The 26,741-nt window shown below is 38.2% G+C and overlaps 1 protein-coding gene and 1 long non-coding RNA gene across 3 annotated transcripts in view; one reads left to right on the top strand and one right to left on the bottom strand.

The window, feature by feature from the left end:
* Positions 1-5,653: 5,653 nt before the first annotated feature.
* adcy2b (adenylate cyclase 2b (brain)) overlaps positions 5,654-26,741 on the bottom strand; it is a 169,753-nt gene continuing 148,665 nt past the window's right edge. For both annotated transcript variants that reach the window (XM_033993096.3, XM_033993098.3), the window contains exons 15-25: positions 26,460-26,544; positions 24,704-24,841; positions 17,277-17,396; positions 13,569-13,753; positions 12,086-12,170; positions 9,931-10,089; positions 9,286-9,432; positions 8,869-8,976; positions 7,255-7,369; positions 6,700-6,824; positions 5,654-6,097 (exon numbers count right to left, since the gene is read on the bottom strand). In XM_033993096.3, coding sequence (XP_033848987.3) covers positions 5,945-6,097; positions 6,700-6,824; positions 7,255-7,369; positions 8,869-8,976; positions 9,286-9,432; positions 9,931-10,089; positions 12,086-12,170; positions 13,569-13,753; positions 17,277-17,396; positions 24,704-24,841; positions 26,460-26,544 — 1,420 coding nt within the window. In that variant the 3' untranslated portion in view covers positions 5,654-5,944. The remainder of the gene's footprint in view (positions 6,098-6,699; positions 6,825-7,254; positions 7,370-8,868; positions 8,977-9,285; positions 9,433-9,930; positions 10,090-12,085; positions 12,171-13,568; positions 13,754-17,276; positions 17,397-24,703; positions 24,842-26,459; positions 26,545-26,741) is intronic.
* LOC131716261 (uncharacterized) lies at positions 23,937-26,729 on the top strand. The gene is made up of 3 exons (XR_009315421.1): positions 23,937-24,249; positions 25,783-25,848; positions 26,442-26,729. It is a non-coding gene; the product is annotated as an uncharacterized LOC131716261 (long non-coding RNA).

Raw genomic sequence — 26,741 nt, forward strand, 5'->3', positions numbered from 1 at the left:
GAAAGAGATAAAGAGAGCCCAGGGGCAGATTAAATCAAAATTCTGGGAGCTGCCTTAGCTAAAATGGTACAAATATTGCTATTAAAACAGAAATTCACAATGCCACCTAATTCCTTAGCGTTAAATCAGAAATCCATGTTACTGGGTTAGAGAAGCTGCAAAATCACCATTATGCTGCGCCTTGACATTTTGTTTTAATACCTAGTGAATGGGTGGCATTGTGAATTTTTGTAAGGGGTGTGTCATTTATTGTGATATAAAAACACATTCATTCAAGTGTTGTAGAACCCACATTTGATAAAGTGGGTTCCTTCGAAGATGCTCTTATACAGCATGCTTGAAGATCCACGTTTTAAAAACAATAACACAACATACAAACGAAAAATAAAATGGTCCTTATATCATACAAAAGTACACCAAGTGACTCACAATGTTTCAGAAAATACTTTGATCAAATCCGGCCCCTCTACAAACTGGCATGCTGTGTCGACGTTCTGTGGTCCCGACCAAATCCCTATTGATGTAATCCAGAGTGTCTTTTCTGGATACAGCATGATTTGTAAGTCTTGTCTGGCTAAAATCAATGTCAATTTGACTCTGCAGTCTGGCATCACATCATGCAATTTTTTTTTTTCTAAGTTCAGAATAATAGTAAGTTGCTTAAATACACACGTCCCGTGGGTATGGTACATCTGCAGTAAAATCCTTGTTTACATAATGGAGTTTTTCAAATAGTTTGTCATTTATAAAAATTTTTACGTATAGTATTAGATTTTACAGTACGCCTGTAGACCCAGCACACTGTATTATCCAGCACAGTTTTCTGGTCCTAAGTGATGCCGGGTTAGACAGGTTTTACTATACACTGTTGGATGTTACAAATTCTGTACTACGTTTTACAAATGCTCTGTTGTTGAGTGACTGCAAGTAACATATATATATATATATATATATATATATATATATATATATATATAGATTATTATTATTATTATTATTTGTTTATTTAGCAGACGCCTTTATCCAAGGCGACTTACAGAGACTAGGGTGTGTGAACTATGCATCAGCTGCAGAGTCACTTACAATTACATCTCACCCGAAAGACGGAGCACAATATTATTTTCACATTGAACAATAATGTGTAAAATCAGCAGCATGATTTTATTGTGTGTTACCAGTAGGCTAAAGTAAAAAGAAAGTGTGCTAGTACAGGTATTCATTTGATTTGTCTATAGGCCTACTGTACATTTTTATTAATTTTTTTTTTCTTTTTAAATCAGACAACTCATGTCTCCAGACATGTCCGGTTTAGGAGGGACTACTGATTATGAAAACCTTTTTTTGATAGAAAAATATTTTTGATTTGTGGGTGAAGGTGGGTGGGTGGGTTGGCTGGGGGCCCACAAAAACCTTTTTAGCTAATTAGCACCTTATCACCTCACTGGTAAATACCCACAGTATTTGCACAGTCCTTAGTGTGGTTGCTGTTTTTAGTCTACTTTTAAGTAAACAAACCTTTTTTTGGCTCTATAACAGTGTCCAGTCCCTGTCCTGGAGGGTCAGTCTGCTCCAGATGGAGGGTTAAGAAGTTACTGAGTCGAAGAGGGGAACGAAAAGCTAAACTCGTGCCAACACTAGTTTTTATTCTCTTTTTGAGTTGATACAACCCTAAAGGATACTTGCTATAACTTATACTTATATATTCCTAAAAATCAACAAGGTAGTCATCACTCTTTCAGTAACCACTGCAAGCAATTGGCATCTGTTTTCAGTTTTAGTTTGGTTAAAACCTATTTACGAACTTCCATGACCAATCCTCCTCTGATCTGCTTGTAATGGCAACTGAAAAATCATTGGTGGTAAAAACTTGATTTTGATGTCCTGATTGATATCTTTGCAAAAATGAAGCCTAGACAATATCCACATCTATAGTTACCTGGTTCGGTTTTGTCTCCCTTTTTGTGGATCGGTATTACGTTTGCAATTCTCCAGTCTGTCGGTACAACCCCTGTGTCAAGAGACTGTTGCATGATCTTGGTTAGCGGTTTGTAAATAACTTCTTTCATTTCTTTGAGTACTATTGGGAGGATGTCATCCGGACCAGGGGATTTGTTTATTTTGAGAGCTCCTAGTCCCTTTAACACTTCTGTCTCTGTTATTTAAAATTGGTTAGGAACAGGTCGACATGTGGGGCATGTTGTCCGTGTCCTCCTTTGTAAAAACCTGTGAAAAGTAATCATTTAATATATTTGCTATTTTTTTTTCTTCATCTATGATTTTGCCATTTGTGTCTCTTAGACATTTAACCTCCTCTTTGAATGTTCTCTTGCTGTTATAATATTGGAAAAACATTTTGGAATTGGTTTTAGCCCCCTTAGCAATATTGATTTCTATCTCTCTCTTGGCCTTTCTAACTTCCTTTTTGACTTGTGTTTGCAGTTCCAAGTACTCTTTTTGTGTACTTTGTTTTTGGTCCCTTTTAAAAGCTCTGTAAAGTGCCTTTTTTTGCTGAATATTTTTTTTTAATTGATTTATTAAACCATTTTGTTTTAGATTTAGATTTGTCTACTTTTGGGATGTAATTGTTTTGCACACCTAGTACTACATTTTTATAAAACAGCGATCCTTTTTCTGTGGATGTTTTCTCTATTTTACTCCAATCTACTTCTGTTAGTCTCTGTTTCATACCTTCATAGTTTGCTTTTCTAAAATTGTAAACCTTAGCTTTAGTCATTACTTTTGGGGTTTTAAAACATACTTCAAATGATACCATGTTGTGTTCTGAGTTTGACAATGGCTCTCTGACCTCTGTTTTAGTTATTCTGTCTTCATTATTTGAAAAGACTAAAATCAAGGCATGCCTACCCTCTAGTCGGTGCCTTATGAAGCAGTCATTTGTCATTTCCACCATTTCAATTTTGTCATTAGTATGGCTTCTCCTTTTCTACACGCATTTCGAATGTCATTGTATAACAGATTATTTTGCTCAGCGTCTGAATTTGGCGGTCTATAGCATGTATTATTATGCCCTTTGAATTTGTGTCCATTATTCTGACCCATATTGATTCTGCATTGTTTTCTTTGTCCTGATTTAACACATGGGCTTCAAGACTATTTCTTATGTATAGCGTTACCCCTTCGCCTCTTCTGTCCTGCCTGTCTTTCCTATACAGTGTGTACCCACAAATATTATATTTGTCTCCATCACTTAGACAACCAAGTTTCTGTAACACCTATCACATCATAGTTGCTTGTTAGTGCAGTAGCTTCAAGTTCTAACATTTTGTTTCTGAGACTTCTAGCATTAAGATAAATACATTTAATAGTTGTCTTACCCGAGTTGTTGCCCTTGTTTTGATGTGGTCTCCCTTCTGTTTTTTTGTTTTCTCCCCCCTTCCTTTCTAGTTTAAATGCTTCTGGACCTTCTCAAGGATCCTTTCTCCGAGTAGATTGGTTCCCTTTCTATTTAAGTGCAGTCCGTCCCACCTATATAGATAGTCCTTTATGTAGAATGTGCTCCAATGTTCAAGAAAGGTGAAGCCTTCCTGTGTGCACCACGATTTCAGCCATGCATTTTGATTTTTGAATTTCCAGCTGTCCATACGTTCCTTTGCAAGGCGCCGGCAGTATCCCAGAAAATACCACAGTTTTGGTCTTGCCTTTTAATTTCCTTCCTAGCTCTCTGAATTTGTTTTGCAGGGATCTTGGTCTGTCTCTTCCAATGTTGTTTGTACTGATGTGGACGACTACTACCGGGTCATCTCCTGTTCGTTCTAGGAGCCTGTCCACGTTTTCAGTGATGTGCTTGACACAGGCTCCTGGAAGGCAGCACACTGTTGTAGTAAGGGGGTCCAAACTGCCAACTGAACTTCCTGTGTTTCTCAATATGGAGTCCCCAACAATCATGACCTCCCTTCTTTTTGCTGCCTGGTCAGCACTGTTTATAGGGTCCTGGGTGTTGTTTCTTTCATTCTCTTGATGTTGGTTTTGGTCATCTAAATGTTGAAGTGGCTCAGATTTGTTGGATGTTTGGATTTCTGGTGGTTGTGTTTGACGAAGTTTCTTTTTTTCCCTGCTCCTGCCTATCTGACCCCAGCTGTTTTGACTCTCTTCCATCTCCCTGGTGGCTTTCAGTCTGCTAGGGGTGCAGACTTCCATGAATTGTGGGTGTGTCAGCTCCTCAAGCTCCTGTTGCTGTCTCATTTCCTCCAGCTCCTTTTTTAGCAGGCTTAATCATTGGAGCAAGTCCTGGATTGTGCGGCACTTTACACAAACTTGGTTGAGCTCTGTTGGGTTTTCTCGGATTTCCCACATCATGCAGTTGTCACAGATTACTGGCTTGAAGACCATTTTTTTTTTTTTTTTGGAAGTTTAGTTTAGCTTCTGCAGCTGTCAACCTGCTTTCAAACTTCTTCTAACTGCGTTGTACTTGTCCACGACTGTACTTCTCCCACGATGTCACTTCCACACGCTGTCACTGGGAAGACTGCCTGCCTTTTGTTTGCTTGTGTTTGTGCTGCAGGCTCCGCCCCTCCCCGTGTTTCAGAACGCCGCGGAATTTGAATCATATGCTCCGAGTTTCAGCTTATTAGAAAAATACATGCAGCTGTAAGGCTTTAAGCTGCAATGTTTTCTGATTAAAGCAACTCCAGATTTAATTTAAAGATGTAATTCCTCCTTTCTGCTTCTAACTGCGTTGTACTTGTCCACGACTGTACTTCTCCCACGATGTCGCTTCCACACGCTCCCACGATGTCGCTTCCTCTTGTCGCTTCTTCTTTCAGCGCGGGTAGAATTCAAAATATAACCCCTCTCCCAGATCCGTGGGGAGAAAAACCCAGGTGTCCAAAAGCAGGGACACCAACCAATAACCCGTATCTTGTTCCAGAAACAATCCAATAACAAAAGCAAGTGAACAAAAGAAAACAGAAAAAATCAGTGTCCAAATTAAATCAACAATAAAGTAACAAAAAAAACGTGAATGTGAATCCCTTTGTTTTTTTTGTTTAGATAAGATAGCTATGTTTGTTATCACATATAATAACAGTCACAAAATACAGCCTTCCGTCCTATACTGTCCTGCACAAAAAGAATAAAAATATATAGTTTTTCCAAACCCGTTGGATCCAATGATTGAAACTCTGGCCAGTTCCCTCAGCAGCGTTCCAGCCAGAAGAAAAATAATCCAGCAACCAGTCGATTTCCCAAGATGATTCCTCCAAGGCTACACGCTTCTGCCTGCACACACTCCTTATGCCCTGTCCAGTCTTCTGTTTCCTGCCTCCATGTCTCTCCTTCCTGTCTCAACTCCCTGCCTTATATAGTCCCACCTGGAGCGCCATTGGCGGTGGGACTAACCAGGCGGGGCTTCCTGTTGCTAGGCAGAACAGCACCCTGACCATGAATCAGCACAGCAGAAAAAAAACAGCAGGGGTTTAAGAGGAGCAGATTCCACACAATTTAAAATATACAAAATAAACACCCAGGAACCCAGTAAAATTCGTCACTTGTGACAATAATACTAGTCATTTTATGTTATTTTCTTGCTTATCTTTCTGTAGGTTTTCCATCAACCAAGTTTGAGGGAAGTGCTTTTTCTCTATTTCTAATAATTGTGTGTGTTATGCAAAGAAAGAGTTCATAAAGCCTCAAATACATACAAACTTTTAATGAAGTTTTACAAAACAATGGCATAAAACATTAACACTTTTTTTTATTTTTTATTAAGTTTTTTCCAAAACTGGTCCTGTGAGTAACTCTTGTCTGTGCACAACGCTGAGTTCCCTCAGTATGTGCCACTGCCTTTGAGATTCCACTCCTAAACGCATCCAACATTCGTGCATCTAAGGACAGAGTTGTAATATTTACAGATGTTGTGGGTTTTGATGTTCAACTAGTCTCTGACAGGGATTAATTGGGCTTGTGCACTGTCACATTAGTCTTTTCAAGGCATCACATTTCCTTGTGAAAGAGATCTTGTCATCTCTGTGTGGACAAAATAGGTTTTCAGCTCTCCTTTTCCCTTCACGTTTATTATTCCCCGACATGTGCACATGTATCCCAATGTTTGCAAGATCTTACTGGTTTCCTCTGTAACCTTCAAAAAGAGAAGGAAACAATGTCTCATTATGCTAAACTTTAAATCACAACAAATTAATTAGACATCATCTACAGTAAACATAGTAATGCTCATGAACTATAATATACAATATTCAGGTATTGTTAAACCTTAGTTGTTTTCTTTTGCCTAGTTTACCACAGAAGTAAGTTTGTATTCTAACTATAGTTGAAGGAAAATAGACAACGTAGTTCTAATTTATTTCACTCAATCAAAAAATATATAACCTCTTAAAATGTAATTAAGTTAAAGGATAGCTATACAATGTAAGGCTTGCTTCAATGATTTTTAATTAAGCCCAGAAATGTCATGGGAAACACATGATGACGTTTCCTGTGGACTGAGGTTTCTTATGCACTGACATTTCTTATGATTCTTTACGTGTTTCTGTTGGTGTGGGAATGGGTAGATGTAGTAGTAGTAGACTCAATTAGGGAATTTTTATTTACCTTTTGATTTGGGTATAATTTAATTACCCTTTGATTATCTAGTATTTCACATTGTACAAATGTGGCAAAAAGCCCACTTGGGCTGCATTGATCTGTGACAATCTAAACGCAGCAGCACAGTAAATTAGCTACCTGTATTTTGCCAAGCACACCTGTGCTATCCATCCGGCTTGCTACATTGACTGTGTTTCCCCAGATATCGTACTGTGGCTTCTGAGCTCCAATTACTCCGGCAATCACAGGACCATGATTCATTCCTGTCACAAGAGATTACACAAACACACAGGAATCAGTTTTTAATTCAGTGCACATATCAAGGTTACTGCTTTGAATATAAACAACTATTAAACACTGGGGAATTTAAAAATACTAAATGAAACTTAGTACTGTATTTTTAATGACAAACATTTTGACAAAGTCTCAAGTTTTGGTGTTTTGCTTCACATGCTGTTGTAACACTCCCAAAGTGAGGAGAGATAGATGATAAACAAGAGCAGTGCTACAGTGCCAGTTTAAAAATACATGTTCTTGCTTCAAGTCTTTAAGAAGTAAAAGCAAAATGCATTGCTGGTTAGTCTGCTTGTCTAAGATTCATGATTACTTTGATGGAAGTTACATTTTATAGTTATAGCCCATCCTTTATCAACAGCTGAAACAAGGAATTATTCAACCCTTTTATGTACTTACCAACTCTGAGTTTGAAATCATTGAAGGAATGCTTATTAATGACATCAAGTTTTGCTACTATTGCAAAGGCAAACTCCACCATAGTCCCAATGTGCATGTACTGCCTGTCATGTTCCTGAGGAGAAACAGAGAAGCATTATACTAGCCATTATCTGTATACAAATGTACCTTCAATACACAAACTGGAAACTCTCAAACCCAGAATATGTTTGGAAATGGAATCCAGACGATTTCAATATTTCGCACTAATTACTTTAAGTATTCAGAAAATGAATTCATGCTTCAGTTTTCCAAAAATGAGTCAAAAGATGTAGAATCAATAGAATTTATTTTCTTAATTGTAAAACTTTTTTATGGTCTGTCCAGTCTTCAAAATTATACTATATACCTTGATTTCTGCCACCTGATGGAAATCAGGGAATACATCAATTATGTTGTCACTCTTGACCTGTATACTTCTAGGCTCAAATGTTTATATGCAAAATGTTCACTTTAATGTTGAAAAGCTCAGCTGATGGTGCTTGCAGTCAATACTTCGATGCACAAATGATGTAACCAGATTCCACTGCAATTTACAATTCAAATTGCTGCTATAATTACAGTTATTATCCTAATGTTCAAGACTGAAAGCAGAAGGTTCATGTACTTGTTTATACTTTACACAAAAGGTTTTCTGCAATCTGTGTTGACATGGCCTATGTGATTGGTTTACCAATGAACTTGTTAGCCTTTTAAAATATTTTGTTCATGTTTTATTCCATTTTCACTCTACTCTCAGTATCTGTACAGCTAAAATTACAATTTCAATGTTTATTTTATATGATATCAACATATATGTTTTAGATCACACCCACTTTTTTCCTTAAGGATGTCAGGACTGCCCAGTCCCTGACCACATTCCGGTGCCTCCTTAAGACTCACCTCTTCAAACAGCACCTGTAGAACTCCTCTGTTGTATCCTGGGACACTATCACCCTTCATTTAAACATGCTTTATTTTGCTCTTATCTGCCCCCTATTTTACTGCATTTAATCCTGTACCTCAGAATATTGTAATCTGCCAAGTGTTTAATCTGTAGTATTTTGTACTTAATCATATCCTGATGTAACTATCACTATTTAATCATATCCTGATGTAACTTTCACTATTATCTGCTGTATTATTGAATTGTGGTTTGTCACACTTGAGAATTATTGTATTTCTTGTTCTTATTGTATGACTTATATTGTAACACTTGAATGTATTTGTATTTGCTTGCGATTGTAAGTCGCCCTGGATAAGGGCGTCTGCTAAGAAATAAATAATAATAATAATAATAATTAGAGAGAGAGGGCATGAAATCCTTCCTTGGCTGCACCAACTTACAGTATGTCAGGATAAGTACTGGAACTAGTGTGGTGGTTGCTGTACTGTAAGATCATGTCATTCATTTTACAAATTGCCAGAGACAGCCTTAGAATAGAGGCACTAAAGTGACTTGATAATAATTTAGAATATGTAATTGACTATGCAAACAGTGTACAGCAATGGTTACATTCTCCCAGGTTTGTTGGTGACCATTTAAGACTAGTTGTTTTTGTAGGAAAAATGTAAAAAAAAAAGGCTTTACTATACCTGGATGTATTCTGGTCCTGATGTTGCATTCAGTCCTGTCGCTGCCATGTAAGTGCTGCCAATTGTCTTGATTTTTTCCACTCCACTGAACTTGGGCTTTGACAACAGCTGAGGAAAAGCATTAACCATTTATTTATGTCACGATTCACAATGCTTTAACAAAGCAAAAAAGCAAGAACAGAAATATAGAGTACATCTTGGTTAATAAACTCGTATCTACACAAATTATGTTGGTGCAACATTACAGGGCAATTTTTCATTAATTATCTTCTTATTGTTCTTTACTACAAATTATATTTACATCGCAGAAGATAACAAACTTAAAAAAAAAAGATACAAGGTACTGTAGTAATGTTCCTATCGCTGACAAACTTATTTAACAAACAAAGGAATGTGTTTGTTTACTGGGACTCTTACTTCATCAAAATCTGCAATGATCTCGTTCAGCAGTCTGAGGCATTCCAAGCCTTCTTTATTGACATCTGATTCGGTATAAAACTCTTTAAAGTCAGGGATGGAGGCGAACATGACACAGACAAAGTCATATGACTGGTGATACAAATCCTGTTAAAAAAAAAACAAAGGTACTGGTTCATGACTGGAGAAATAAAAACAATACAGAGGATAAGTGATGGTTCAAAGTTGGCAACAGAAAAATAATTAATAAAGTATATAGAAGCCTTAACCACTGAAGGACGAAGTCTCCTCTTAAACATGTACAATAGATCCATGCTTGCTTGTATATGTGTCAAAATGTCAGGCTTTTTTGTATTGTGTTTGAGACGCTAGCTTGGGTTGTGGGTGCTTGCAAGCTCGTGCCCAGGCTATGCCTGTTACATATGCATTAAGTCAAATGAAAACTTGCAATATTTTATTACACACATTTACTAGCTCTCCACCACCATTTAAGACTTTTCCTCTGTTATTTACTACTGTGTTACTGATTACAGTTTCAGGATGTTTTTTTTTTTATTCTTTGTGTGTACAGTACTTTATATCCCATGTGTGAGGATTGATTGTTGTAAGGGATTGTTCAGTTTAATGTCTCTGGGACATTCTCACCTCGTTTTTCCAGTTGCGTGCCAGGAAGTGCTCGGCCACATGAGCTGGGAGCACATTCTCCAGAAGCACCCTGTTCAGGTTTTCCATGGTCTCAATCTCCTCGCACTCCTTTTTGAACTTGTTCTTCCAGAGGAAGTCTAACCTACAGTAATATTCATTCTGTTACAAGAGGACACAGAGGTAAAGAAACAGTAGGCATCTGATCACTTTGATGCGTCAAGAGTTAAGTTAATAAGAATGACTGCATGCCCACACACCCCCACCCCCAGCTGCTTACAATCCACAGTATATATGAACTAAGATACCATCTTGTTTGTTCTCTATTTCTGTGCTAAGTTTCTGCTTCGTGCTGCAAACCCTTGGCAACACAGCATTAAAAAAAAAACATATTTGCATGAAAAGTGCTCTATAAATGTAAAGATTAAATAACTAGAGTGAGTAGCTATGAAGCCCATGGCAATTTACTTTTCTAAGGATTTACTTACCTTTTAGACAGTCTGCATTCCCCAGAAGGCTTTCAAGAGCAAGAAGCACATAATTGACATTTGGATGGCTTTCAAACAGCGCTCTTGCCTCATGTTTACAATTGTTCAGGGTGGTTTATTCTGCAGTATTCCCAACATTTCTTGTGTTCATGTATTTCTCAGTTCTTTTAGTTTCATGTTGTCACACCTTGTTTTTTAAAACCCTGCCCTTCCATTTCCTCTTTGATGTTTCCCATTCAGACTGTGGAAACAGAAAGAGGAAATGAAAGGGTGGGATTTAGAAAAAAAAGGTATAACATCACCTTTCTGTGTGGAAAACTAGCACGCATGAAGTGGATTTGAATCTGACTTGATGTGCATGTGGATTCCCAATTATTCATGGACTGATCCTTTTGGTTCTGCAGATTACGGTATTTGTGTTATCTAGGTATATGAGGTTAGTTGCAAAGAAATATCTCTTGTAAAGTAGACAGTACTAGTCTTTTCATGATTCTCTTCAAGCTGAATTCGGAAGTTTTGCAGGCTCTTTACTGTACAGTATATGCTCAAGTCTGCAAATGTGAAAATATTTTGTAGATGATCTATTCTCCTGGCTAGTGGCTGGAAAAGTGTATTTCATTCTCTGAATATGTATTTTTAGTGGCATTTAAATATGCATTTTACTAGTATACCATGTATGTCTATATATTGAAAGAACATAACTTGAACTAAACCAATGCACTCTGTATCAATTCAATATAGTCAGTATACACCAGCAGAGGGCACTCTAATCTGAATCTGATCAGATCTGTAGAAACCAAATAGTCTGGAGCATGTTTATGTTTTTGAATAGACATTGTCTCAGTTTTAATATTTCCTAGTTTTATTCCATTCCTGGATTGTTTTAAGGTTTTTCTTTTACATTCCAGGCAGCTATTAACAAAATCGAATTACTTGATAATCTATGAAAAATGATTTTCTGACTACAACTCTTCTGTTTGCTCTATGATGTTGCCCTGCTGTATGCAGTTCGTTTGTCTAAGGAACCTGTCCCTGTAGGAGTCTTTAAGAGGGGATGAGTGATAGGGATATTAGTCATTTGACAGCTACTGCAAATGAGATAAAAGCTGTTTCCTGAAATGATACTGATTGTAAAATATGATACTGTATTTGTGATATCTGAGTTCACAACTTAATGTTCAATGTGACATTTTGTTTTATTTTAGCAGATGCTTTATCCAAGGCGACTTACAGAGACTAGGGTGTGTGAGCTATGCATCAGCTGCAGAGTCACTTACAATTACGTCTCACCCGAAAGACAGAGCACAAGGAGGTTAAGTGACTTGCTCAGGGTCACACAATGAGTCAGTGGCTGAGGTGGGATTTGAACCGGGGACCGCCTAACAAACAATAGACAGCCTCCTAACATACAATAGACAAACTAGTGCCAGTATTGAATTTAGCTGAAAGAATGTTAACATAGCTTATAATGACAGGTCAATACTAGTATGACAGAACTCAGAACCACTCAGAATGATTGTAAACAAGCAAACCCCCTTTTAAAAGGGCATTAAAGCAATATCTGTTTTAATGAACTACTGATGTTACATATGTCACAGCCACTGAAAAACATGTACATACTCTTGATGACTCATCAACTGTATGATTTGTCAATAAAATAGATATCTCACCTGTCTAGCCAGAACAAGGAGTGTGATGAAGAATATGAAAAGAGACACTGAACCCATTGTCTTCAAGTCCTTCAGAACTCCAGGTCTAGAAAAAACAAGCAATTCAGTTTGCCAAACGGAATTCAATAAATATAATGTCATGTTTTTCTGGGGTTACTCCTTGCAGCACATAGGAGTCAGTAATGGCTAACAAGTTCAGTGCTTTGGATCCTGGTCATGAAGCTATATTTCATGTCATGTGTTAAAAAAAATGTCTTCCCATCACTTCTGCTCCATCTCTTCAAAATCTTGAACTCGATAGTCATTACTGCTATAGTTGCTAGCTTTTCTTAAGCTACAACATACAAAAAACCCTTAAGAACAATGAAAATGAGATCGATGCTAATGCTAATAGAAAATAGATTTTTAAGTTATGGTTATCACTCCTTACACAGATTGCTTGTCTGTGTGATATGTTAATATTAAGTTACTCTAGGATGCTCAGCTTGACTCAATATCTATCTGCCAAGAAATAAGACCAACCATCTGCTAATCACTTCTATACACACCTTGCTATCAACATGTTTTTTTTTTTTTATTCCATTAACTGGCAATCTCAATATAAGGTATCCAAGGCTCCTTTCCACTATTAAAGTGAGAAATATAATGGCCTGAATATTACTATTGCAGTGATGGACCATATAAATCATTTAATTCCCTTTCCCTTTAAGGCCTAGGTGTGCAAGTCCACGTCAAATAGTAAAATATTGTTAGTACACCAGAATCCATTTCCAGGTCAACATTAGATGTGGAAAGACAGTATGACCGGATGGGGACAACATGAAAACGTGCACATGAAAGTTTGTTGCATTTGTATGTTATTTATAAATAGGATTGTATATGGCAAATTAAGTATGACAAAAAGCTAGTTATTTAAAAATTAACCACATCTTCATAAGAAATGGCAACTGCATATTTTCAGAAATGTCCAGTAGCACATATCTTCTCATCAATATATGCAAGGTCACGCTTTGATATTGTGTATTAACATGCAAACAAACGCTGTTCGTTTTTTTTGCTTGTCAATGTTTAGTGAGTATACACTGCAGTTTATAAGCCTTTATATTTATTAAAACCCATTTCACATATCATGTGTTGTGTTTGTGGGGAGGAGATGGGAGGACTTTAGCTCAAAAGGTTAAATGATTCACTGTATATTAACTAATTATTAACAGATAAAGAAACACTAAATTAATCATTTTAGTAAGCTAGTTAAACAGTTCCCACCTTATGTGACAGAGACTGCTGCTTACACAGGCTGTTGCCAGTATGAATTTTTGGGCTTCTGAGGCTGTTATAGTCAGATTATGACATAGATGGTTATAAAGTGTGTGTGTGTGTGTGTGTGTGTCTGTGTGTACGTAATACTGTACATGTGCAACAGTGGGTAAACTGAGAAACAATTTAAAACCAGTAGATACCTCTACACATTAATAAAGCCTACCTTTCCAATACCTCTGTTTTATACAGAAACTTGCTGTATTCATCCAACACTGAGGCGTGAGTATGCAGGATAATGATATTGTATCCCACAACTGCCATCAGCATGATCACCATCTTCAACTCGTAGTTTATCCTCAAGAACACAGAACAGGAGATCAAACCCAGGATGCAGCTGTATATAAAATACTGACACAGAAGAAGAAACAAACAAACCGTTAAATATAAAAGCAGAAAATTGTTTTTGAAAGCCATTGATATCTAAACCAGACAGTATCAAAGGCTTACCCTGCCCATGCACGTTCTTGCCATAATATAAAAAAGAACACAACATGATGGAAAATACAGTAGCTTCTTCTGCCAATTTGTAATGAGGGACCCTGAAAACAGTACCTAAGTGTCAAATGCAGTTGTCAAAACAAATGTAAAAATTCCCTTGAAAATGTTTTCCTGTAGGTAACCCTTAAGGACAATAATGAGTGCACATCACAAAACAAATACCATGCCGTTAGGGTAAGAGATTAAATACATTTGCTAAAACCCAATCTATGTTGGTTATTCTACTCTATAATGCAGTTTTGAAAGATGGAACAGAAAAGTCTTCTTAAAGCCAGGTCATTAAAAAGGTTAAGCGGTGACTAGGTGCTTTTCACTCTAATCACGCTGTGCTGTGTATAAAGGGTGAAAGAATCAAAGAACTAGGCCTTAATGTGTTTATTGACAAGTGATGGGATTTTCATTTACCCAGCTGCTTCTGTTAATTAGCCAAGTTTAGAAATCTCTGCATGTATTTCTAACAGAACAATTAAGCCATAGTCGAGCTCTTCGGCAATCTGTTTGGAAATTACTGCATTAAATGTACTTTGCAGTGCCTGAAACTGCACTTTTCCCCCTGCAGTCTCAGTGTTTTGTCTCAGGAATTACAATGGATCCCCACTACAATTCTAAGGGTTCTATACTGAGGGGCAAAAACACAGTCAATAGTCAATAGTGTGCCCCGCCCATGTGTGTGTTATGTGTTTTATGTTGGTGTATAGGTATTGGTGCACGGTATATAAATGGGTCTGTGTAGCACGAGTGATTTAAAATATATAGTTGTATTTACGCACAGGGATTGCACAATCACAATCAATAGTATATGAGCATGGAGATTGCACAAATTAGTTCATGTGCTCGGATTCAAGTGAATAATTCATTAGTAATTGAATCCCGGCACAACAGTATATATAGATGCACGTTTCACTCACTCTGGGTTGTGTGTTCGGTGAGTGGAGAACAGGTGTGGAGAGGAGCGGAGAGATAAAAAAGTAAAAGTAAATTATTATTGCTATTTCATGCTGGAAGGACTAGCACGATACTTGTTTGTATTTGACTCACTGTGTTTGTTTGTCTGTTCGTCCACTGTTTGTTTAGTGTTAGTCTGTTTTGTTTGTCTAGCGTCCAGCGCCCAGAAGGGGGGAGCCAGTGCGTCCAGCACCCAGAAGGGGGGCGCAACCTCTGCCTCCACCACCAGGAGGAGAGGAGCAAGAGCTACCTCTGCCTCCACCACTCCCACCTCCAGCACCAGAGGGAGACTACCCGCTGCTCCCAACTTCGTTGCCGGGAGACTACCTGCTGCTCCCACCATCACCGCCATGGGGAGACTGCTTACCACTCCCACCTCCACCGCCAGAGGGAGAGCAGCAGGAGCTGCCTCTGCCTCCACCACCCGAGGGAGACAGGCTACTGTTCCCGCCTCCACTGCCATGGGAGGACTATCTGCCACTCCCACCTCCACGGCCCACGGATGCCTGCTCTGCATCGCCAGGGGTTGCCTGCTGCTCTGCTTCGCCTGTGGTCTGCCAGCTCTGTTTCGCCTGGGGTCGCTGCCAGCTCTGCTTCACCTGGGGTTGCTGCCAGCCCTGCTTTGCCACAGGAAATACTGTGGCTGGAGCCCCACAAAGGGGAGCTGCTGGCTACGAAGAAGGGGGGAGAGGTCAGGAGACCACCTTCCCCTGCAGCAGCCTTTCCACTGCCAGGACTGCCCCGGCTGGAGGAGCCAGACTGGGAGCCATTAATAGCTCTGCTGACAGCATTTCCGCTGTCAGCTAGGAGGCCACCAGTAGCAGAAGAGTGGAAGGAGTGTACCACCCCACAGTCAGCATTACTGCTGACAGCCTAACAACCTGTGGACACCTTCAAGCCTCTGTTCCTGGCCCAGGACTATTACCGGGATTTTGGGGCTTTTAAGGGGGGAGGTGGCTGTTGAGGCCATGTGTGCTGCGCAGAAAGACGGAGGTATGTGGCAGTGTGCCCCGCCCATGTGTGTGTTATGTGTTATATGTTGCGCGTGGTGTGTTAATGTTGGTGTATAGGTGATTTTAAATATATAGTTGTATTTAGGCATGTGAGCACAGGGATTGCACAAAGTAGTTCACGTGCTGGGATTCAAGTGAATAATGACTTAGTAATTGAATCCCGGCACAACAGTATATATAGATGCACGTTTCACTCACTCTGGGTTGTGTGTTCGGTGAGTGGAGAACGGGTGTGGAAAGGAGAGATAAAAAGTAAATTATAATTGCTATTTCGTACTGGAAGGACCAGCACGATACTTGTTTGTTTTTGACTCACCGTGTTTGTTTGTCTGTTCGTCCGCTGTTTGTTTAGTGCTAGTCCATTTTGTTTGTCTGCTTATTTTGATGTAAAGTGCTGTGTGCTGTTTTTTGTTTAAATCTTTCATTTGTTTATTTAATAAATGCTGATCGCAACCAAGCGCTCAGCTTCACCCGTAAATCCAGTCTGTCTGTGTCCATTGCTTCCTGAACCTGGCGTCACCACCCACACGCCACACAAAGCCATCTGTGACACACATATGTAGAGCACACACTGCTGTTTCCTGTGATTAAGCTTAAATCCTCGCTTGACATTTTATAAACTGTGAATCAATTATTTTGATTTACTTGTTAATTAGAATGATTATGAAGTCATACATGTTGACCAGATGTGTTCAATTACACTGGATCATTAAATGCAATAAGAGTAACAGATTCTGTACAGATATAGATGTATGTTTTGTTTATTGACTGTTCACAATATCTTAGCCAAAGAAATACCATATCACATACTGTATTTGTAATTTTTATTTTTTATTTTGGTGCTTTGGAAAGATGCTAGTTTAACAGTATTGGAGGCAGAAGTACTGGGAATCCACAAACAAACTGCCTGAAAATGGATCCAGTACCAAATGTACTAAATTGTGTTATGGTTTGTGAATCAAACCAACATTTTAACAGTTTTAAATAATGAAGTACAGAAATACTCCCTACTTTCAAATGTATACGTTTTCAACAGCTTTAATTTGCTTTAGATGTCTTTTTGTCCATGATTTCTTGGCAAAAGACCCAAAATATTTAGTATTTGAACCAAAACATCATTTACACCCTTTAAAGCGTTGCTTTTGAGTTTAAATGTAATGAGCTGCAGCAAGTTATTTTATGATGATACAGCACCACAGTATTTTTATGTAATGTGCATTTATGGCTAGACACCAGCGTTGAAAAAGCAGGAAATGTATTTACTACTTCATTCAAAGGGAATCATATTTGCCTGATGACCTTCCTGCATACAGATATTAATTATTGCACTAGATAGTTGCTGTTCAATTTGGCTCACTGAAAAGACAATGGAAGAAAAAAAGAAAGACAGAGAAACAGCTGTCAGGGGTACTTACTGGAAGGTAAAAGTTGTTTTTCTCTATGAGTCGCAGAGCCTGGCCGTTAGAGTTGTATACACTTTCATTAGAGGTGTTTAACACAGGGACAGAAGATATCAAGTTGTCTTCCAAGAAGAACTGAGGACAAAAATGATTTTTATGTGAATGGACTGCAAAACAGGTTTTACTCTTTGGAAAAGTTACTTTAACTGGAGCTAATAGCTATACAAATCAGACAAAGAAGTTAAAAAAAAACAGAAAACTGTCAAGTATTTAGTGACTTAAGTCAAATTAATTATTTGAAACAATGGCTATGTTTACAATGACTCTTTCTAGAATTCTGATGTCCAGATTTTAGAAGTGTGCATTCAAAGCGTGGAACACCTGAAGAGGGTAGGTAGGCCAGTGCCAGTTTGGTACAATTAACATAGTTCCATGGGAGCGAAAGTGTGTCAAATTAAAGGGACAATCTGTCTTCATTTTACAGAAATAGAATGCCTTGTAATCATTCCTGTAATCCCGTTGCAAATCTTGTGTTAGGAAATGCTTATCACAGAACTTCAGAACAATTAATGCAAGGGCCAACGAAACTCAGATTAAACTTAAATAAATAAATAAATACAAAATTGCCAACCAGGGAAAGGGCACACAGTTACATGAGTGGTTCCCCATGACTGTCAAAAGCACATTTGGAAATTTTACAAAAGTTTTCTTAATTAATCTCAGAACAGGATAATGTGTTTTAAACTGATTTTTTAAAAAAAATATAAATATAAGTTACAAGTCGAGATATATGCACCTCCAGACGGTCGATGACAAACCATTTGCATACCAGCAGCAATTGATCTCGGTGTAGCTCATGTAGATTTGTTTCCCAGGAAAAATAGCGTTACTATCATAGCATACACCCTCTATTTTTATTATAAACATAGCTAATGATACTCATACAGTAAGTTGATCATAACCACATGACGTAGCATTAAGTAATTTCTTAATTAAGTACACATTTTTTATAAGAATTCAGAAGATAATATCCTTCAAAGAATGTTTTTTTAATTCAAGACCAAACCTAGTAGTTTTGTAAGAATCATAATCCATTGTGCCGGAAGACCAATGAGTTGTCAGTGTAATAAATGAGAACATCTATTCACAGGTTTCGGCGTATCTTCATAATAAATAGACATATTTTAAATTCACATTGTTCAGATCCCACATCGATATAAAAAATGTATGAAAAATCATTAATAAAAGTAAAACAAAAATCTAACTAAATAGGAGTTATTTCTGGAAATGTTCTATATATTTTTACTAATTAGTACCAGTGATACCCCCCATTAGCAAACCCCTTTGTAGGGTCCCCTTTTCTCACAGTATGTGACGTTTTTTAATCTGTGCATTTCGAGGGCGAAGTCATATTGTAGCACAGCTTGTTTATTATTATTATTATTATTATTATTATTATTTATTTCTTAGCAGACGCCCTTATCCAGGGCGACTTACAATTGTTACAAGATATCACATTATACATTATTTCACATTATACAGATATCACATTATTTTTACATACAATTACCCATTTATACAGTTGGGTTTTTACTGGAGCAATCTAGGTAAAGTACCTTGCTCAAGGGTACAACAGCAGTGTCCTCCACTGGGGATTGAACCCACAACCCTCCGGTCAAGAGTCCAGAGCCCTAACCACTACACCACACTGCTGCCCTTGTTTAGTGTCATTTCCCCCTACAGGTCGTTTGCTTTATTTATTTATTTATTTATGCAAAAGAAAAATAAAAGATTGTGTCTATGGGACTCAAACTTATTTACGAGAGCTTATACATTATATATGCAAGACAGTTGAAAGTAAGCATTATGTGTACATTAATTACTTTACATTAGTTTGGTGTGTGTCAATATTTGTTTATTGCACTCCCTTTGGGCTGGGCACTGTATTCATTGTATTCATTTCACTTGTAACTCATAAGTAAGGGTTGCTAATACGTGAATAAGAAAAATGATTCCAGAAACAAACTTAGCTTTCAGTATAGTGTGGCACTTCGAGTAATTAGTGCTGTGTGGGTGTTTCATAGTATAGTAATAGTATTTATTTATTTATTTGTGGTCATAGTGTTAAGTCATAGTGTCAAGTGTAACACGTAATAGTGGTGAATGCGAGTTATTTGACTTGGGTGACCGTTTCTATAACGTGCCCCCCCAAAACAACTTGGTGCCCCCTGTAGCACACACTCTGCCACCGGGCCTGAACAGCTGAGCACCATAGTGTTATACAGACTGTAGAAATAACAGTAAAGCACACTGTAGGCCATGTGCTATGCCAAACTAAGTGCAGTCAAATTGAACAGAGTATCGCCTAGCTCTCGAATCCCTACTCTCCTCGACGTTGATGCCCTCACTCCCCTATATGCCCTCGTCCAATCCACGTCCCCAGCACATCACCCACCAATCCCAAACATGCACAATCTGCCCCACCTCCCATCCCTCGTTTGTAAACTGTTGATCCCTTTTTTCCTTGCAATGGAGGGCCACCTCCGCTCTGCCAGCTGAGCTTATGATTGGTGGAAATCCTCTCGCTTCTGGTGTCACTGAACACCTGCAATAGCAACTAATTTGGCGCTGGGCCAAAGAACATTCTAGAGCTCTGCGAACACATAATTATGTCCTGTTGTAGTAAAGCAGACCCCGGGTCGTTACAATACATTTACTAGAACAGCTGTGTTCGTTATGGTGTTTTAGACCTTAATTTGACTGTAAACAGTCATATTTTGCTTTTTTGGGGTAGAATTGTACTAAAAAGCCATATCAAATGGACTCATAAGACATGCAATTAATTGATTGTTCAGATGTTCTGATTAATCAATGGAAACATCTACAATGTAAATCAATTATTTTATGAATTGTAGAAGGTACCCGTGACTTGTAAGTATGATATTCACAGAGCTTTGAGATATATGTACACAAGGTAATATCTCTATTAAGGCCAATACTCTTTGTAGATAGGCCATTCAGTTTCAGGCCATTCAGTTTCAACAGCAGTCTTTGTTAACAGTACTCTCCATCAATAGTAGAATACCAAGATGCACACAGTCTGTTGAAAGCCCATAAATATATTAAGAGTAGTCTAGAAATATATCAAAGCCAGTGCTTTGGACATTTTTTCAAGGACTAACACTTTTACTTTAATTATTGTAATGGATTACAAATAGGCACAGACTAATTTTCCTTCACTTCCCTTTCTGTATTTTGAGTACACCATTCTTACCATTTAATATCCTACCCTGCTAGGCAAGGAAAATTCTATTTAACCATTTAGATCCTGATTAAATACATTATGTATATTTAGTCTACTCTTTTTTGGAACATTTTACTGGCTCACAGCACACAAAACACTCAAAATGTATACTAGAAACTTTTATTTATATTATAATAAATTAACTTCTCTTTCCAATAGGTCCAGATTTGAAACTATACATTATGTGAACATAATGGTCTTGTAAACTAAATGCTGAAATGTAAAGAAATCCACTTAGTCTTAAGTGCACTCAACTGGACCTTGAGGGTGGTTTCTCATGCATTCTGTGAGGTAAGGCTTGGGAGGTGTCAGGTCAAAAGATGACTCAAGCCTTTTAAATGAACTTTAAATCATAATTTCTGTGATACAATTATAAGTTTAGTGTTTGTTTAGCATTGGTTCTTGCCATTCTCCTTATCCAGTATAGTATGTTGACCATAATGGTTCAGTCTTTTGCTGGCAGTACATTGAAAGTCATCAAGTAAAAACTACAGTTGAAAATGGGATCCAGTTGCATTGAGACCTGCTGGTAAGGCTTACATTGTGTTCTTTTGTTGCTCTGCGTGTATCATCATTTTTTTTTCTTTATTCTTAACATTAAGTAAGATTAAATGTTACGTTGTCAATACTGACAGGGAGAAAAGCCATTTTATTTTGCTAAGGCTGCATGAAAGTCTATTATCAGTGAGGTCTTCTGAATCTTCATAGGCTACAATAGGGATGTGAGTTATAAAACCTTTGAGATATTCCAGGGCTTAATTCCTTTTTTCTTTAAAAGTACTACAGTTATTTCTCGATGTACCAGTGTTGCTATGGTGTTCCAAGCATGCCATTTCACGACAAAACAAGTACCATTTTTAGATACCTGAAAAAAAAATGTAAACATTATACTTCAACAATTTATAATCACTCTGCTAGTTTCCTTGGTCATTTCTATTTTATATACTTGATTGGTCTACATTGTTGATATGCAGCTGTGTGTGTACTGTTGTCGCTGACATACAGTGCCTATAGAAAGTCTACACCCCCTTGAACTTTTTTCACATTTTGTTGTGTCAGTGCCTCAGAGTTTCATGCATTTAAATTAGGATTTTTTTTCCAGTTATCTACACACCATACTCCACACTGTTAAAGGGAAAAAAAGTTTTTATTGAGAAAAATATTATATATTAAAAATACAAAACTGAAAGATCATAATTGGATTGGAAGTCTCCACCCCCTTGAGTTAATACTTGGTGGAAGCACCTTTGGCAGCAATTACAGCTGTGAGTCTGTTGGAATAGGTCTCTACCAACTTTGCACACCTAGACTTGGCAATGTTTGACCATTCTTCTTTACAAAACTGTTCAAGCTCTGTCAAGTTCCTTGGGGAGCGTTGATGGACAGCAATATTCAAGTCATGCCACAAATTTTCGATTGGATTTAGGTCGGGGCTGTGACTGGGCCACTCAAGGACATTTACCTTTCTGTTCCTTAACCACTCCAGTATAGCTTTGGCTGTGTGCTTTGGGTTGTCATGCTGAAAGGTGAACTTCCGTCCCAGTTTCAGCTTTCTTGCAGAGGGCAGCAGGTTTTCCTCAAGGACTTCTCTGTACTTTGCTCCATTCATTTTCCCTTCTATCCTGACAAGTGCCCCAGTCCCTGCTGATGAGAAACATCCCCATAATATAATTCTGCCACCACCATGCTTCACAGTAGGGATGGTGTTCTTTGGGTGATGCGCTGTGTTGGGTTTGCGCCAAACATAAAGCTCTGCATTTAGGCCAAAAAGTTCAATTTTAGTTTTGTCACACCACAAAACTTTTTGCCACATGGCTACAGAATCTCCTGAGTGTTTGTTTGCATACTTCAAACGGGATTCAAGGTGGGCTTTCTTGAGTAATGGCTTCCTTCTTGCCACCCTACCATACAGGCCAGATTTGTGGAGTGCTTGGGATATTGTTGTCACATGCACACTTTGACCAGTCTTGGCCATAAAAGCCTATAGCTCTTGCAAAGTTGCCATTGGCCTCTTGGTAGCCTCTCTGATCAGTCTCCTTCTTGCTCGGTCATCCAGTTTGGAGGGACGGCCTGATCTAGGCAGGGTCTTGGTGGTACCATACACCTTCCACTTCTTAATAATCATCTTGACCGTGCTCCAAGGGATATTCAAGGCCTTTGATATTTTTTTATACCCATCCTCTGATCTGTGCCTTTCAACAACTGTCCCAGAGTTCTTTTGAAAGAGCCTTGGTGCTCATGGTTGAGTCTTTGCTTTGAAATGCACTACCCAGCAGAGGGAACTTACAGGAACTGCTGAATTTTTCCTGAAATCATGTAAATCACTACAATTTAACGCAGGTGGAGGCCACTTAACTTGGTGTGTGATTTTGAAGGCGATTGGTTACACTTGAGCTAATTTAGGATTGCTATTACAAGGGGGTGGACACTTATCCAACCAAGCTATTTCAGTTTTTATTTTTTATTAATTTTCTACAAATTTCTAGAATATCTTTTTCACTTGGAAGTTGTGGGGTAGGATGTGTAGATAAATGAAAAAAAAAACTATTTTAATGCATTTTAATTCCAGACTATAAGGCAACAAAAGGTGAAAACTTTGAAAGGAGGTGTAGACTTTCTATAGGTATTGTATTTATTTATTTATTTCTTAGCAGACACCCTTATCCAGGGCGACTTACAATTGTTACAATATATCACATTATTTTTACATACAATTACCCATTTATACAGTTGGGTTTTTACTGGAGCAATCTAGGTAAAGTACCTTGCTCAAGGGTACAGCAGCAGTGTCCTCCACCTGGGATTGAACCCACAACCCGCCGGTCAAGAGTCCAAAGCCCTAATCACTACTCCACATTGCCGCTGTATGTGTACTCTTATGAACAAGAACACTGTAGCAACAACAGTACTCTTCTTTTTTGAAAATGATGCAAAAGAAAAAACGTTAAAAAAGATTGCGAGCTACTACACTAAAACATATTAAAGAAATGTAATCTTATTTGGGAGCAACATAATCAGTATTTGCTAATACAATGATATGTTTAGTGTTGTTTTTCCACTTTTCTTAAATATCTTCTTCACCAACTCAAATGTGAGGATAATATTTTTGCTTTCTGTGGTGTCATACTGTAGGATCTAAAGAGTAAAGTTTACAGTTCTCATCTCACACAATTTTAGAAAACTAGTAAAAAAAAAAAAAAACGACACTGAATCAGTTCAGAAGAAGCAAGCCCAAAAAGTTAGATTGTAAGAGAACAGAAAACACAATTTGGCCCAAGAACTTTATAAGTCTGGCCAGGTTCTGTGGGTCTAGGGTTTAAGGGAATGTGACAGGAGTGAAAGGAGTCCCTCTTGTAATTCACCCTCCCGACTACTGGCAGCGCTGTGCAGGGAGGACCGAGACAGAGGAGAAAGCCTGAGTAATGGTTGGGGCAGAAGCCGCAGTGGTGGCGGCCATCTTAACTTGGGGCAGGACCTCATGGTTGAGCCCCATTATTGCAATCAGCTGTGCTGCGCTTGACGATTGGCTGAGGTGGGGCAGTGCACTGATTGTTGGGGTGGGGCTCGGCACTATTTAGGCTGTGGGGTTCTGCCATTTGGGTTGGCTGTGCTGGATTAACACCCGCAAGAGACGTGCTGGTTTGTTTGTTTTCCCTTGCTTTCCCTACCCCTTTGGATACCTGGGTGGGTCTGCAGCACAGCACCTTCTGTCTGTGCCTTTGTGTTTGTGACGCCTCAGGAGGGAGCTGGTGCAGCAGCTGTAGGACACCGGTTGCCACCGCGTGGAGGAACCACGTGAATGTTTTGTTTTAACTTTTGTGTCTCTGTGTAGTGCGGGACTGTTCTATTTACTGATTACTATTGCTAGTATTCAAGGGGGTTTCTTATTTTTGTTTGTGCAATACCGTACCTGTCTTTTGACACCTGCTATTCTCCATACGGAATATTAATAAAACCCTGCCCAGCCCTGCCTTGCTGGTGCGCAGGTTGTACCTCACTTGCTGCCTGTCTCCGTCACTTCCTCCCATAACCCACCACAGGGAACCATTTCAATTATTCCTATTATACAGCCAAAATTAGCTTCAGCATGAGGCTCAGCCAGTGAATTCATCAAATCACAAGCAGTTATTGCACTTACCATATTGAATACAGCCATGATTAATATTAAGGCAGTGGTTGTCATCGTGAGAGTGATTCGGGGCCAGGGTTTGTTGGCAATGATTCCAGAAGACTTTAGAATCCACAGTAATGAAGTAGAGGCTTTTTTGCTGCATTGCTAGATAGAGAGGAAAGGAAGCCACACACTTATTTTTAATTCATGGATACAGTGGCTTTGAGTTTTAATTAAGACAGAAACAAAATGTTGGACTGTACCTTATCATATTTCAAAAGGAAATGTGTTCACTATTTTAATTACAGTAAGCAGAACCCATAGCAAGTGTTTGGGCATTTCACCAAGATAGTATTGCATTAGGAAGCAGTCATTTGTCATTTCTATGTGCTTCCCATTGTGTTTTCCCATTTTATATGGGGGAAATTGAAATTCCCCATTAGTATGGCTTCTCCTTTGCTACATGCATTTCTAATGTCATTGTAAAACAGATTATTTTGTTCTGTATCTGAATTTAGTAGTCTATAACATTCCCCTAGTATTATGCCCTTTGAATTTTTGTCCATTATGCTGACCCATATTGATTCTGCGTTTTGATTTTTCTTCCAGATTTAACACCTGGGCTTAAAGACTATTTTTGATGTCTAGCGCTACCCCTATGTATAGTGCTGACCTAAGCACAGTTCATTAAATCACTTAATTGAATTTCCAGAGGAAATGATAACATGCTGATGTGGCAGTGTTGTATCTGTGGTATAGCTTAATGTGAACCTTGCAAGAGTGCATCGGAATAAGTGAGATAGATGCCAGAGTTTACAATGTCTCTTTAAATACAAAAGAATAAATATTATTTTGCAATACTAATAATACTGGGTGCGTTAAGTAACTGAGCGGCTCAGAGCAAGAATTTTCCACTCAGATCAACAATGAAATCTGCGCTTTCAGCCGAACATAGTGTGCCGTTAAGTGGGTTCTTCACTGAGCTGCTCTAAGTGGCTCAGTTACTTAACACACCCAATATATTTAATAATAGTTTCTCTTGTGTTTTTGTTTTTCACCTCATCCTCTCCATTGTATGTTTATTAAACCCTTGGCACTTCACACAGACGGCCTAACGAAGGAACATTCCACTAGACCACAGCTGAATCACCCTAAATTGAAAGCATAACCAGGTAAAATACTATTTGATGAATTTAGCATCATAAACCTGACTACACTCAAAAGCAATTGAATAATGTTACAAGATTCCATAAATGTGACAAAATATCCTACCTGATGATACCTTGCTACCTCATATTAATTAAATCAGAATAATTCAAATCCTTAACCCGAACCCCACTTATTTGTTTCTATGTTTTTTTTCAAAAATCCATGAAATACAAAGTGTCTTTGGTTTTGGCTGAAAGTAAACAAGGCTAGATTTTTTTTGTTTGTTTCACTGTTTTCCAATCTGCTTGATTGAGAAAAGCATAGGCATGGAGTTGAATTTTCTTGTTTTTTCTTACTACTCTTTTTTAATAGGCATTTTACAGTTGCAACAAATCTGTTGAAGTACTTGTTTAGGGCAGGTAGTGGTGAAAGTACTGTAAAAAATAAATTCTGAAAAAACAAATCTTTATAAATAAATTCCCTGTCACTCTGTCAGAAGTAAAAAATGTGAGGTTGGCAATCCTGACCCTGACTTGAAGTCATGTCTGAATATTTTAAAACTCTGCAGATACTCTAGTGCTATATTAAAAGTCTTTATTTTTCTTTCTCTGCTCAGTTTACTTGGGGCACTCACCAGAAGATGTCCTGCAAAGCAGATCAGCAAGATGAAGGACAGTATAAGGAATGCAGCTCCAAACGAAATCCCGAGGACTGGAGTTCTGGAAAACACGCCCCACAAGCCCTTTAAAACCACTATTTCAAATTGAAACAAATACGCAAAGATGGAAAAGCTCATAAATACATTATTTATTTTATTATTGTGGACCCAGAAAACTGTATTTTGAAAAAAAAAATGATACTTCAACATGGCTCAGGTATGATTTACAATGGGCGTCATACACACACACACATGCAC

Source organism: Acipenser ruthenus, chromosome 3 (genome assembly GCF_902713425.1).
Source record: "Acipenser ruthenus chromosome 3, fAciRut3.2 maternal haplotype, whole genome shotgun sequence".
Classification (NCBI taxonomy): domain Eukaryota; kingdom Metazoa; phylum Chordata; class Actinopteri; order Acipenseriformes; family Acipenseridae; genus Acipenser; species Acipenser ruthenus.